Source organism: Talpa europaea, assembly GCF_964194135.1.
Source record: "Talpa europaea genome assembly, chromosome: 10".
NCBI lineage: Eukaryota > Metazoa > Chordata > Mammalia > Eulipotyphla > Talpidae > Talpa > Talpa europaea.
The window spans coordinates 19049046-19064117 of NC_140077.1; the positions used below are offsets into that span (position 1 = coordinate 19049046).

General features: G+C 42.3%; 1 protein-coding gene across 2 annotated transcripts in view; it reads right to left on the reverse strand.

The window, feature by feature from the left end:
- SUFU (SUFU negative regulator of hedgehog signaling) overlaps nucleotides 1-15072 on the reverse strand; it is a gene marked incomplete at both ends in the record, with an annotated part of 96165 nt that overhangs the window by 57021 nt on the left and 24072 nt on the right. For both annotated transcript variants that reach the window (XM_084244989.1, XM_084244988.1), the window contains one exon: nucleotides 10270-10406. In XM_084244989.1, the coding sequence (XP_084101115.1) occupies nucleotides 10270-10406 (137 nt within the window). The remainder of the gene's footprint in view (nucleotides 1-10269; nucleotides 10407-15072) is intronic.

Consider the following 15072-nt stretch of genomic DNA (forward strand, 5'->3'; position numbering starts at 1 on the left):
TGGTTCGATCCCAGCTGGCTGGTGAGGGTCCCACATGGCGCGGCAGACCTCTCCTGTCTTGCCCACTGCTCCCCTCACCTCAGTGTTTTTCATCAGTCTGCCTGTTTGGTTCCCCACACTGTCTCTGGTGAATTCTCTCACCCTCCCGCACATCTGGCCTGTACCCCGGTTCTTGTATAAATAAATAAATAAATCTTTTTTTAAAATTTTAAAAATAAATAAAATAGATCCTTGAAGGGTCTGAGGCTATCACATGCAAATTAGTGCTAGTGAGGGCATCCCTGAAGGCTCACTCCTGCTACTCACAGCTGCAAGACCTACCACTTCTCTGAACCCATTTCCCATTCTGAAAAGTGGCAATACCCATTATCTTCCTCATCAGGCTACCTGGAGGTTAAATAAGAGAACAAAAGTACCTAGGATAGCCTGATGCTCAATAACTACTGTTTTAATTACTTAACTTTAACTAGAAAAGAAAAGCAAGCTAAAAAAAAAAAGCCTCAAAAGCACAAGATGGAAGTGCATGTATAATTTTAATTTTAGGAAATATGGAGGAGAAGCTCAAGAAAACTCTACAATTCATTGATATTCTTTATATGAAATTTGACTTGTTAGCAATATCTGGAAATCTCTCTGACATCAGGCGGCAGGCTGTGTCCCTCATCACGTCTAACTCCAGAGACAGGAAGCAAGATGGATGGGTTCCTATGCTAAATCTAAACTGTATGAGACATTGTACCAGTACACGCTCTCTTTCTTAACCCTAAATGTATGCCATTTAACGTGCATTACCAATCTCAGGCCAAGTAACCTAAGAAAGAGGACCAATCTCAAGAACTCAGAAATTACCATTCGGTTACAATAAAAATAATCTTATATGACAATCATTCTGTTGTATAAAATCAATTCTGTTGTATAAAATCAACATTCACTGAATGATCACAATAGTATTAGAATCATCATTCCTCTACAATGGCTATTAATGGGTAAATGTTTTTTCCCCTTAACCTAACAATCCCACTTCTAGGAATTTATCCCACAGAAATACTTAGGCAATGGCCTCTCTGGTGGCGCAAGGGGTTAAGACAGAGCACTATGAAGCTATCCGCAGCCACTGCAGCACGAATTCGATCCCTGGCCAGGGAGGTGACCCACATGGCGCAGCAGACCTCTCCTGACTTGCCCGATACTCCCCTCAGCAGTGTATTTCAGTCGATCCGCCTGTTCTGCTCCCCACTCTGTCTCTGGTGAATCCTCTCGCCACCCTGCATCTCTGGCCTACACCCCAGTTCTTGTATGCATAAGTAAATAAATCTTTTAAAAAATTAAAAGAAATACTTAGGCAAGAGTACAGACACATGTAACAAGGATGCTTGTTACAGGTTCATAGTAGGAACCCAAACTGGAAATCACTCAAATGCCCAACAACAGGAGACTGATTAAAGTATAATATATCTAATAAAATATAGTATATCTAATACTATATTTAATATAGTATATCTAATACAGTATAGAATATCTAAAAAGTATAGTTAGAAAGAACATTATGACATGGGAAGGTGTCCAAGAGGTAATATGTAAAAAAAGCAAGTTTAAAAAGATTATGAAAAGAATGGCCCATTTTTGGGGAAGATTTATTTATTTACTTTCGCATAGAAGTAAATAAAAAACTGGGGTGTAGGCCAGAGGTACAGGTGGGTAGAGGATTCACCAAAGACAGAGTGGGGAGCAGAACAGGCAGATCTAGTGAAATAAACTGCTAAGGGAAGCAGGGGGCGAGACAGGAGAGGTCTGCTGAGTCATGGGGGTTAGCTCCCTGGCCAGGGATGGAACGCAGGCTGTTGTACAGGCCTTCGCGGTGGTAGCACTGAGATTTATCACCTAGGTCACCAAGGAGGCCCCATAGACAATTTTTATAAAATTATGATATTCTACATAGATATATGCATTAAAAAGAAAATCTGGAAATATGAAAACCAACAGTTTTCTCACAAGAAGAATGAATTATAATATTCACTTTCTGTGTTATGTATTTCTATGTCTTAGTTTTTATGATGAGAAATTATTTCTTTCAAAAATGGGGAAAGAAATGTAAAAGAAAAAAAATCTCTGTTGGCATGGATCTATCAGTACCAGAGTTCAATCAGCCATGAGTTCTTTTTTTTTTTTAATTTTTTTTATAGAGGCATGGTTTTTTTTAATTTATTTGCTTGTTTATTTGTTTGTTTGTTTGTTTATACATGCACTGGGAACAGTCAGAAGCGCGGGAGGGTGAGAGAATTCACCAGAGCCAGAGTGGGGAGCAGAGCTGGCAGAAGGACCGAAGTACACTGCTGAGGGGAGCAGCGGGAGGCAGGAGAGGTCTGCGCACCATGTGGGACCCTCCTCCAGTGGCCGGGGAGCAGCCGGGGATCGAACCGGCATCGCAGAGGCCGCGGGCAGCTTCGCAACCCAGCGCTCAACCGCTGCACCACCAGGGAGGCCCCAGCCATGAGTTCTGATGGCTGAGGATGCTCAAGAAGTGCTGCTGTCTCCCTGCAAATTGAGCCAACTCAGCACATGTCATGAAGTTGCCATTAAACAGCAGCAAGCAAAGGCAACATGAATTTCCACAGTGTCAGTTACAAGGTTGGGGGCCCATGTTTCTCCTAAAAACTCAAGTGAAATTGCCTTGGAATTTGTGGTTAAGACCTACCAATGGCAGAATTGAGAGCAGACTGCCTGTCCGGCAGAATTCTAAAGCGCAACTCAGAAATGAAGCCTTGCTGAGTCGGGGGAATAGCTCCTTTCTAATGAAACCCAGAGAGTGGGGGCAGGGGAGCAGTCACTGGCACTGAAAAGAAATAATAATCTGGTCATAATATTAAAAGGGAATAAGGAAATAAGAGTAACTAGCTGCAAAGTAGGAGTGAACAAAGTTGAAATGTCCAGTAGTGAAATTACTGATACATTTACTGTAGAATTTTCCAAATGATTCATGCTGCAGGCTTCATTTAGATTTCATTCTAAATCTGCTGGAGCAAGTGAAACAATGACAGCCACCCTGTCCTCATGACTGGAATATTCTGTTTCAACAGACCCTTTTGTACTGGCCCAGCATTCTGATCAATACACAAGGTCCTAGGAGGCAGGGTGGGGGCTTCTGGGTGAGAGTACAGATACTATTTTGGACACTTGGTGGCCATTCTCCATTTGAAAGGAGCCCCAATTCTGTTCCCCTGGCTTTCCATGGCCATGAGCCCAGTTCCAGCCCTAGGAGTTGAATCTTGACCAATAAGCCAATGTGGTTGTCTCACTTTCCTGACACAACTGTAGCCAATATGAGGGAAGGGAAGATCACTGAGCCAACTCTGTAGAGGTCTGACTGGTCTCTAAAAGAGTCACAGGACAGAAAATCTCTTTCACTGCTTATAGATTCTATCAAGTGTGATTCTAGGATGTGAGGTCATGGCAGCTATCTCTTTTTTACTATGAGGAAATCAGTTCAAAAAGACAAGCCAAAGTGCTGAAAAAAGCAGAGCAGAATGTTAAAAAGAACTCAGGTCCTTAATATTGTCAAACAGATGGCAACCAACCCCCATACTGTCTCACTTTCCAGACAACTTGCTGTTATGGTTAGGCCAATTGAGTCAGGGTATTCTGTTACGTGTAGTCAAAACCATCCCAGTGGATACAAGAAGACAGAACAGAAGGGGACCAAGCCATCAATGCAGTCTCTAATGACTGACTTTCAAGCCTGACTGCATACCACAATTACTGAGTAACAGAAGCCCCTATAGCCCTGTGGGAACAACTGATTTTGACTACTCAGAACTATGCCTATTATTTTTCTGCCAGTAGTGAAGTCTGCTTTAGAGAACTTCTCTCCCAACTCCATCTAGTTGGAGTGAAGAAGAGGGAGAACTTTGAACATAAATCCTGGTGCTCTATCTGGACCATCACTACCAACCCGTGTGGTCACATTACCCAGGCAGAACTCACCTGAGTCTTTCCCCAGGACTGACGTAGGAATATTAGAAATTAAAAAGCCTTCTGCTTGCTGAGATTATCAAGTGAGAAAAGCTGAAGCTCTGACTGGTAGGACTCATCTTCCCTGGTACATGGCAAAAGTCAGTCTGAAGCACAAGACTAACACATGAGATAGAGCCCTTGAGGACTGGTTAGAACATATAGACCAAGCCATGCCTGAAACCCTGGATGTCTCAGTTACCTGAGCCAATAAAAGTCTCTTATTGTTTCAGGTAGTTTGAGTTGGGTTTCTGTTATTTTCTTATAACTAGAAGCATCCCAACTAATATCTTGAATCCTTTACCTTCTCTGGATACTCTTCTTTACCAGGCCTCTCTCATTTCCCCTTCTGTTTCTCTACAGCTCAGCTTCCCGCCTCTAAAAAAAAACAAACAAAAAAACAAAACAAAAAAAAAAAACCAAATGGTAACCTCCAGCAGGTCAGGACTGAGTTAAGGACCTGTCGGAGTCATCCTTCAGAGTAGGCTTGGAAGCAGCCTCACACAACTGCACAGCTAGGGAGTGGGCATTATTACCAGCTAGAATCTGTACATTCTTTTCCTTGCTTTTCACTACCCTGCCGCTATTTCCAAGCCTGGAAGGTGAAACTGTGCATGCTATTTAAACGCAGAAAAGCAGGCCTCAGCATTCCACTTACTAGATGACGATGCTCAGCATGTACTCACATGCAAGTGGGCAAGGCGCCCTACATAAAATCACCAAAGTTACAGCGGACAGCCAAGGTGAGGCAAGACCATCAAACAGAATGACACTGCTAGTTATAATGTAGGCATAGCTATGTACACATCAAACATAAAACACATGTTCCATAGAAAAGCATATGTGCAGCCCTGCCGAGTATGACCACATGGGGCAGAACAACACTTATATGTCACAAGATTTTCCACAGGAGAAAAAGTTTCTAAGGAAAGTTGAATGGCCTAAACCCAACTGTACAAAAACAGTTATGGCAATTGTTCACACTCTACAGACTGTTCACCTTATAAAAAGGATTTACTCAAATCCCACTAAACTGCATGGGCTCTACTGAATTTAGAAAAGGATTGATTTGTGCAAGACTTTCCAGGCACTGTCCACTACATAAATGAATTAAGGAGCCACCATTGAACTGAATGTTTTTTGGTTGCATAATACAATGTGCAAAACAAGGTAATTTTATTTTTATCACTACTACTGATTTTCTATGTGGGAGAAAGATAGTTACATCAAGGTCATGGTTTTAGCTGAGGCAGGCATCTGATTCAGGGTAAAGCAAGACACTTCCTTCCTACAAGAGTTTTGCCATTAAATGGAGTCTTTACTGTCATTGCAAAGTAAGACCAAGGCACTCACCTCAATCCATAAAGTTTTTTAAAGTCTGATTAATAATAATTTCAGGCAATACTTACATGTTACTTACTGTAATTAGATACTATTCTAAGTGTTTTGTAGGTATTAACTTTATGCACAGTTACTATTATTATCCCTGCTTTGGAGATGGGCAAATGAGTTACTATAGGGTAAATGAGTTACTCCATAGTCAGGAAGTAGCAATTGGCAGAGATGACATAAGAATGCAGGTGATCTGGGTTCAGAGACCATGCTCTGACCCATCACACTATGCTGCCCCCCCCTAACCCAGAAGTAAGTAAAGGGATGACTGGAATGGGATGCATATCCTACAGGGATGCAGAATGGCAAACACTACAGAAGAGAGGTGTAGAATTGGAGGCTACTAAGCTTATTAACAATAAGTTCAGGCACATGTGTTTAGGACCTGCATTATGCGGTGAACTAAGAAGGAGAAAAATAGATGGTGACTAAAAGGAGCACAAAAATGGTTTCTGGAGAACTAGACTGTTTCTTGACTAAGTAGTTACAAGGATATGTTTTGCTTTTGAACACTCATCAAGTTGCACTTTTTACACACATATTTTCATATATAAAATATTAAAAGATAAAAGAATAGAATGAAAGAGAATTTAGATAGTATTATGAATGACTTTTGCCCCCCTCTATTTTCCAAATGTTTCAGAATGCCGTAATGAAGCATCATCATGCTCGGAGGCCATGTGAACTGGTGCAATCATCCATTTGAGATGATTCTCAAATCTTGTTGTCCAGCCTAAGACACCCAGCAGCCCAGATCTCAGTTGAGCTACAAGTAACATGACATTGTGGATAAGAGGGTGGCATTAAGAGTTACACAGCCAGAGTTAAATCTTGTCTTTGGAAATGCTAGATATGTGCTCTTGAACACACTACATCATTGCTCTGTCTTTCTGTAAAGGAGATATGTAACACAGTGCCTAACTCACAGGGCCTTCATGCATACTTAATGAACACTTACAATTGTGCCGGCACACAGAACACACTGCTAAATGTTACCTCTTTAAACTTTTTTTTTTTTTAATAGAGGCATGTTTTATTTATTTATTTGTTTGTTTGTTTATACAAGCACTGGGCACAGTCAGAAGCACGGGAGGGTGAGAGAATTCACCAGAGCCAGAGCGGGGAGCAGAGCAGGCAGAAGGACCGAAGCACACTGCTGAGGGGAGCAGCGAGCGGCAGGAGAGGTCTGCGCGCCATGCGGGACCCTCCTCTGGTGACCGGGGAGCAGCCGGGGATCGAACTGGCGCCGCAGAGGCTGGGGGCAGCTTCACAACCCAGCGCTCAACCGCTGCGCCACCGGGGAGGCCCTAAATGTTACCTCTTAATGCTCATCCTCACCACTTACACCCATAGCTATGGTCTATCCTTTTTTACTTTTTTATTGCAGTAGCATACGTTTACAACACTTTATAGGTTTCAGGTAAACAGCTTCTCATATATCACACCATGCCTATTACCAAATATCCAGGGGGTCTCCTATCTTAAATCAGTTACTACACACTTTTCATCATTTTCCCATATTTATTTACTATTATCCCCTGCCACGTACCAAAAACAATTTAATGTCAGCATTATCTAGTACAATCTTACGGAAAACAGAAAATCAAGTATGATATTTTTAGGAGTGTAGTCATCTTGCCATGGCCACAAAACGCTGGACGTGACCCTCACGCACAAACGATAGTGGTCACATTAAAGACATCATAAAACAGGCCAGCAGTGCAGAAGGGACTGTGAGCTCACTCAATGGACACTTAAAACACAGCTACAACTTTTTATTTTGAAAATCTTAAATCCCATAGGAAAGCTAGAAGACCAGCATAATGAATACCCTTTACCTTATACCCTTTACCTAGATCCACTAATTAACATTCTGTCACATTTACTTTCTCATCTTTGTTTCTCACAGCTGACAATTTTTTTTTTGCCAAATCAAAGGTTAAGTTGCAGACATCCTATCATTTTTAATTCACAAATACCTCAGCCTTTACCTCCTAAGAATAAGGACATTATCCTATATGACATAATACTGTATCACACCAAGGAATTGCACAGTTGTAGAGTACTGCTATCTAATATACAGTCTATATTTATAATTCTCCAATTGTCCTAAAAATGACCTTTTTCTCAATTAAAAATCATAAGAGCATTTAAATTGTTCCCTTAGGGCAGGATAGGCCCCACTCCTCTCCTTTCTATGTCTTTCATAGTATTGACATTTTTGAAGAGTCCAAGCAGTTGTCTTGGAAAATGTCCTACAATCTGGATTTGTCTATTTGCTCATGATTCAAAACATTTTTGGAAAAGCACTACACAATGGATATGTTAGACTTTACACTGCAATACTTGGGAGATTCATAATTGTCATTGTTACTACTTTTGATCATTTGGTTAAGGTGCTGTCAGAAACCTTTTCATGTACAGGTATTCTTTTCCTCTTTATAACAGATGAATAATATGTGGAGGAATTCTTTGAAGACTTATGAATATCTTCTTCCCCAACAATCTTTTTATCCAATGCTTTTAGTTTCGTTTGACAGTCTGCCTGAATCAGTGATCACATTAGTGTTTTAAAACGATCACTGGTGGTGTTTTTACTGTGTGGGTGAAAGGAATCCTTACAAATCAAGTCCTATTTTTCTATTCACTTGCATTAAAGTTTCAGCACTATAACATAACTATTTCAGAAGTTCATCTGACAGTGATTCATAACACCTGTTTTACATCTCTCTGATCTTCATCCACTTGAGTAGGCACATTAAATGGAAACAAACATATCAAGGTTGGATACAAGGTTTAAGCAGTGGGCAGGTAGTTACCTGCCTATACAAGTAAGAGGTTGCCTAATCTTCAGAACCCCCTTTCCTATAGCAGATCAAATTCCACATCAAGTCTATTTTCCCAAAGACAGTTCACATCAGTGTCAGTTTTAGGCATCCTAAGAAGGGAGACATGGAGACAGAAAGAATTAAGGCAGTAGACTCCTAGCACTGTTTTAAAGGACCCTGCAAACCACATTAAGACATTACCAGATCACACAGGCCAACTGCTTCAACAGCCTGCTTCTCCTGCCCCTACAAATGCTACTTCTTCCTGGACATCTGGCCTTTAGAGCCTAAATACCATTCCCAGATCAGATGCCTCTCCCTTGAAGCTGGTCAAGGAACAGATATGCTCCATCACACCTCTGGCCAACTGAACTGGAGTCCTGCAATGGGTCTGAGAATCAGTGTGTTGACAAGCTCCCACAGGATCTCATGAACAATCAGGTCTGGGAAACCTTGCTTATCCTGTAAGAGGGATCATAGGACACATGATGTAGATGGTAGTTAAGCATCAGACCCAATACATGACAGCTATCCTATCAACAACTGACTTCCAAGGGCCTGGAAAGAGGGTAGAAGAGTTCAAGCTAGAAGATCTATTACATTCCCAATTTATAACCTACTCAAAGTTGAAAAAGTCACATTACTCAGAGAAACTGCCAAATCTATGGCTCTCCAAATTCAGTCTCTACCAGAAGCATCTGAAAGACTCACCCCCAAAGATTCTGAAAGAGTTCTTCAGAATATCGGAATATTAATATCGGTTGGCAGGAATATCGGTTGGCAGATCCTTCTAATGCAGATAATCTAAGGATCACACTTTGAGGGACCCCTGACCAAGATGCTGCTCTGCCCTTACCAATGGCAATCAAAGAGCAAAAGAGCTGGATAAAAGTGTGGCCTTCATTTAAATGCTACTTACCAATCCAAAGAAACAAAATTTGGGAAATGCTTCTAAGCAATTAGCCACATTAAAAACTCAGACGATATGAAACTTTCCGTATAACATAATAAATTTTGCTCCATTTCATCCAATTGGAGGACAACAAGCAGGCTGAGCCAACAATGTAAGACCTATTCTTTAGCACAAAGTCCCCATACTTCAGGGTCCACATTAGCAGTCTCCACAGGGGCACCAGGAATACAGGTCATCTGAATGATCCATCACCTCCTGAATCATCCAAATCAAAACACTATTTCTTACTGTCAAGGCCCTGACTGATTCTAGCTTTCCTTTTACACTGAAAAAACAAGTTCCTGGCAATATATTGTTTCTCTTTGCCCCACCCTCTACTAATAACCCAAACCTTAGCTAATATTAACATGTGTGCTTATGGCCCCAGAAACAAAAAAGGCTAGGTCATTGGCAGCTGGGAATAAGAACAGTGTGCTGGGCCTCCCTGGTGGCGCACGGGGTTAAACACAGCACTATGAAGTAATCCGCAGCCTCTGCAGCATGAGTTTGATTCCCAGCCCCGGCCAGCCAGGGAGTAACCCACATAGCACAGCAGAGACCTCTCCTGTCTCGCCCGCTGCTCCCCTCAGCAGTGTATTTCAGTCAGTCTGCCTGTTCTGTGCCCCACTCTGTCTCTGGTGAATCTTCTTACCCCCTGCATCTCTGGCCTGTATTCCAGCTCTTGTATGCATAAATAAATAAATCTTAAAAAAAAAAAAAAAAAAGAACAGTGTGCTAATTATGGGAGATACAGCAGACAGAAAAGAGCTAGTCAGCTCCATACTGAATTGGCATTTGGCAGGCTGGGGATCAGAAGTACAGCTACAGACTGCAACCTAGGCTCAGAGTATAAGAACAGTGGCGGGACTCCCACTTGCTGTTGAAGGTCATAGTGACATATTCTTCTGTTCCATGGTCCAGAGAGCTTTCCACTCAAGAACCCAAGGCAAAAAAGCCCCCACATGGTATAAATAGGGTGTCACTGAGGAAGTTCACATCACAAACATCAAACTGTACCTGGGAGTTCCCAAAGCCAACCAGGCTCATGGCAAAAGGACCATCACACCAGCCAGCTCCTAGGGCTCTTACCTGACTGGAACACGTATCTGGCCAAGCCCTGCATTAGCTCTGCTGGCCACGTTGGGGGCGCAGACTCCCCTGTTTCTCTCTTCAGACGAAATGTCAACTCAAAGCCAAAACCACTAGGTCCATCTGTTCCTGTAAATCTAAAAGGAATAAAAAGTAAATGTTTTTAGTTCAACTACCTTAGGAAAAATAGTTTTGAAAGTTTTTTTCTTTTCAGGGGGACATCAGTATCCAAACCCCTTATTCAGAGGAATCTCCCAGGAGTGTGAGCCTTAAGGGGAAGCCTGGGAGGAACAATAACTCTAGCCTTGCCCTCTTACCAGCTACAGTACCTGTGCATGATCTTAGCCCAGGCAATCAAATTCCCCTGCTGGCTCTGTGAATTCATTTCCACATGTTGTGGCTCTGGATCATTCCTTTTTGTATGACTACAGCTGCATTACCGAAGATCTTCTTTATTCATGTACCTCATTCCTTCAAGTTTAATAAGCACCTACTTAGTTTGCAAAGGATATATGTCCTACAATATGTTCTGTGTGAATGAGACCCTCTCTCTACTCTCACCTGCACCAAAAGAATACAATCCTCAGCTGGACTGGCTGGCCCCCCAAACTCAGTCTGGAAGGACATGTTCTTGAAAGCCAGCACCTCATGAGTATTTATCAAGCATGTGCTCTTCTTGAGAACTAGCAACCAGTGTGAGGTAAGACCATCCACACATGGCCCAGAATGAAGGGGGTTACTGTCTCTGTGGCCATGCTCATCACAGTGACTATAAAGCAAAGGAGGAATGCTTGCCTCCCTGACAGCTGGCAAACGCTCACGAGTCCTGAGTCTCCAGGAAGTCCCTGAAATGAACTTCTACCAGAGAGGGAAATGATGTGGATTAGAGAACAAGACCTGGTTGGGGGGACACATCTCCTTAGGTAAAGGATACATCCAGGGAGGAATTCCTGAGAGATAAAGGAGGCTTGCCAGCATGGAAAGGGTTAAAGGTTAAAGTGTGTCGGGGTAGTGGGGTCTTCCTGGTGGCGCAAGGGGTTAAGCACAGCACTATGAAGCAATCCACAGCCTCTGCAGCAAGAGTTAGATCCCCCGTTGGCCAGGGAGCAACCCACATGGCATAGCAGACCTCTCCTGTCTTACCCACTGCTCCCCTCAGCAATGTGTTTCAGTCAGTCTGCCTGTTCTGTTCCCCACTCTGTCTCTGGTGAATCCTCTCACCTCCCCGCACCTCTGACCTGTATCCCAGCTCTTTAATGCATAAAGAATGCATAAATAAATCTTTAAAAAAAAGTCAAAGTGTGTTCATGTATAATTTTTAGTAATTATATCTTGTACAAACATGAGCCACAATGATTATACACATGTAAATTCCTCAGCATACAAATATAAACCATAAACTAAGATGACAGCCAACACTTCCTTGTGAGCCAAGCTACCGGAACAGGCGGTAAGAGGGGAGAATTCTGAAGGGCTGGTGATACAGTCAATGTCCAATTCTGGACTTCCATATGATCTCTTTCCCGTATCATCACCCGAAAGAGGTTAGACCAGGAAATTGGACAGAAAGTGATCCCAGAGTCTCAGAAGTTCTAACACCAGCCCTAGCCTTGCTAGTGTGCCCAGCTCTTCTGCACTTGCTGGAAAGGAGATCATTTCAAGAAGCTCATTTCTCTAAAGACTAAAAAGGAATCCTGAAAATGATCATGGTCGTATACTATATTTAAAGAAGGTGTCCATGGTTTGGGTTTCCTCTAAGTATCTAGCAACGTGGAAAGCAAACTCCATTTTTCTTTTCTTTTTTTGCATGTAGAACTGGGGTGTAGGACAGAGGTGCAGAGGTGAGAGGACTCACCAGAGGCAAAGTGGGGAGCAGAACAGGGGGATTCACTGAAATACACTGCTAAAGGGAGCAGTAGGCAAGACAAGAGAGGCCTTCTGCATTTGCTGGACCATCTGTGCGTAGCTCCTGGCCAGGGATCAAACTCATGTGGCAGTGGTGACAGTGCTGAGACTTAACCCTTAGGCCACCAGGGAGGCCTGCAAACTCCATCTTGAGGGTACACACCACCTAGAACTAGGGGGGCTAGCAGGCTAGAAGATGTTTGGCAGGACATAGTACAAGCTATTTTCCCTTGCTGAACTGCCCTTCTGCAGGGAGGCTGGGGGAATAGCTAAGCAAACTAAGGTTGGAAGAGCTACTCCTTAGAGGTTGCTGGCTTGAAAGGGGTGTAACAACCTGAGGAGACATAGGAATGACTTGGAGTTAAAACTCTACAAAGGGAGATGGGTCAGTAGGGCAAAGGGAAGATTTCAAGCAGTCACCAATTAGAGGCAGCTTTGTAAAATGCATTATACCATTGCTCCAGGGCTTTAATCTTGGGCCAAGAAAAATATATGATTTCTAACCGCAAAAACTTGAAAAACAGACTAAAAGAAACACGTTCCTTGGTTGTGCTATGGGGAGTAAGCTCAGATGCAGAAAGAGAAGTCACAGGCATGTAAGCAGCACCATCTTTCTGAAGAGGGAAGAGCACACATGCACACAGATGTATGGGTCTGCACGCATGCATGCACATGCATGTGTATACCATCTGCCTACACACAGGGTGCTTTTGGGGCCAGCTCTGTGGTGGGCAGGCCAGCCCTCACTTGGCTGGGTGGGAGGGACAGGCCCAACCAGATGGTCTCCACCTGTGTTTGATTACCACCCACCAGGCTGGCTGGACACAACCTCTAAGCTCTGAAACATGAGTTTGGAATGGCCCAGGCTGGGGATAAACACATAACCGGGAGCCTGTCAGAAGTTCTCTTTAAAAAAAAAAAAAATGCAGAGTGCCTAGGCAATAGACAAGTGACAAGGTCATTTAGCTTTTAAAGTCTCTCAGAGGGGCCTGGTGTGGTCTGAACTTTCTATGTGTAGGCTTCTCCAGCCAACACAATTTTGTCCAACCAGAGGATGATGCTACTCCTAGGGAGAGGCTGTCTCTCATCCTCTGAGAAAGTAAAGCATGAGAGGAAACTGGCATGTGCTATCGAAGGTGGGATCTGGGTCAGAGCAAAGAATTTTTCTAATACAGGAGGCTGCTAAAATACTGACCGGGATTTTTAAAGACTACATTAGATTCTCCCCAGTCTGGTAGAATGGGAGTGAGGGATTGATTACAACTGTCTTGCTGCAGAAGGATAGATGAGATGGTTTCAGAAAATTGTTTCCAGTTCAAGAACTTCTATCGAGCTCAGTGAGGTGCCTGGGGAGAGGTTGGCTTTGACCCAGTGGTATGGCAAGTCTATGGCAATGGCTGTGCCAACCTCAAAAGCAACATCAAACCAACAAGAACATGTGCCCTGACTCCTAAGCACAGTTGCCTGACCACTGCAACCTGCCCAAAGGTCTCCACTAAAGCACCAAAGGAAATATCAAACAAGCCTCTAAGAGGCCAAAATGACTGCTAACTCCAGGCAGAAAATGAAAAGCAACCCAGGAGAGACTTTCTAGAGGAAACAACATCAGGTGGAAAAAATTGACCTAAAAGTTGGCATCTTGTGCTCAACACTATTAGTAATTAGGGAAATTCAAACCACAATGAAGTACCATTTCACACTCTCTAGAATAGCCAAAATAAGATAGACAATAACAAGTGCTGGTAAGGATGTAGAGAAACTGGAACACTCATACATGGTGGGAATGCAAAACAGTAGAGCTGCTTTCGAAAATAGCTGGACAGTTCACCAAATACTTAACCATACCATATGACCCAGCAACTCCACCCCTACAAACCCGAGAGAAATGAAAACATAGGTCTACATAAAAATATATACACTAACGTCCATAGTAGCATTATGGGTAACAGCCAAAAAGTGGAACGCAACCCAAATATCATCAATGGATGAATAAACAAAATGCAGTATATTCTTACAATGGAATATTATTTGGCAATAAGAAGGAACAATGCACTGATATTTACAACATGGATGAACCCTGAAAACATGCTAAGTGAATAAAACCAGACATAAAAGGCCACATATTATATGATTCCTATTATATGAAATGTGCAGAACAGATAAACCCATAGAAAGAGAAAGTGGATTAGTAGTTGCCAGGAGCCAGGGGAAGAAAAGAATGGGTAAAATGAGTAGAGTTTCTTTTTGAGGTGACAGAAATGTTCCGGAAATAAATTCTGGTGATGGTTGTATAAATTTGTTAGTAAACTAAAAGCCACTGCCCCTTAATTGTACACTTAAAAGGGTGAATTTCATGGTATGTTAAGTAAAACAACATGTTTTAAGTAAAAAAAAAAAAAAAAAAAAAAAGACGGTTTTTCAGGTACACCTAAATGCTAGGAAAGCCAGGGTTACCCATGACAAATAAGCCAGGTCTTCCCAGCTCTGACTATTTATAACCACTAAGATAAATTGAACATCTAGTTTAAGTCTCAGGTCTTGGATTAAGCACTTTCCCATGTCATTGCATTTACTTATTTGCTTATGTTTTTTACTAAAAAATACACAATTACTTGTCTTCTGGTTTGTTGAAACAATAGGACAGACAACATTTGCCACAATAATGTTTGTGAGAGCAGCAGGCCATAAAAATACATTCCTGATGGGGCACTCCCAATGAAGATGACTGATATTACCATTCTCATCCACCTTATAGTATTTCAAGAGAGCCAGTTTAACTTTTTTTCTCTTATGCTTACTTTTCTTGGGAGTAGTCTAAGACTTCTTCTCTCCCTTAGCATTACCATTCAGTCTCATGACAAGATGAAGAGTAGACTCTTTCTGAATGCTGTACTCAGA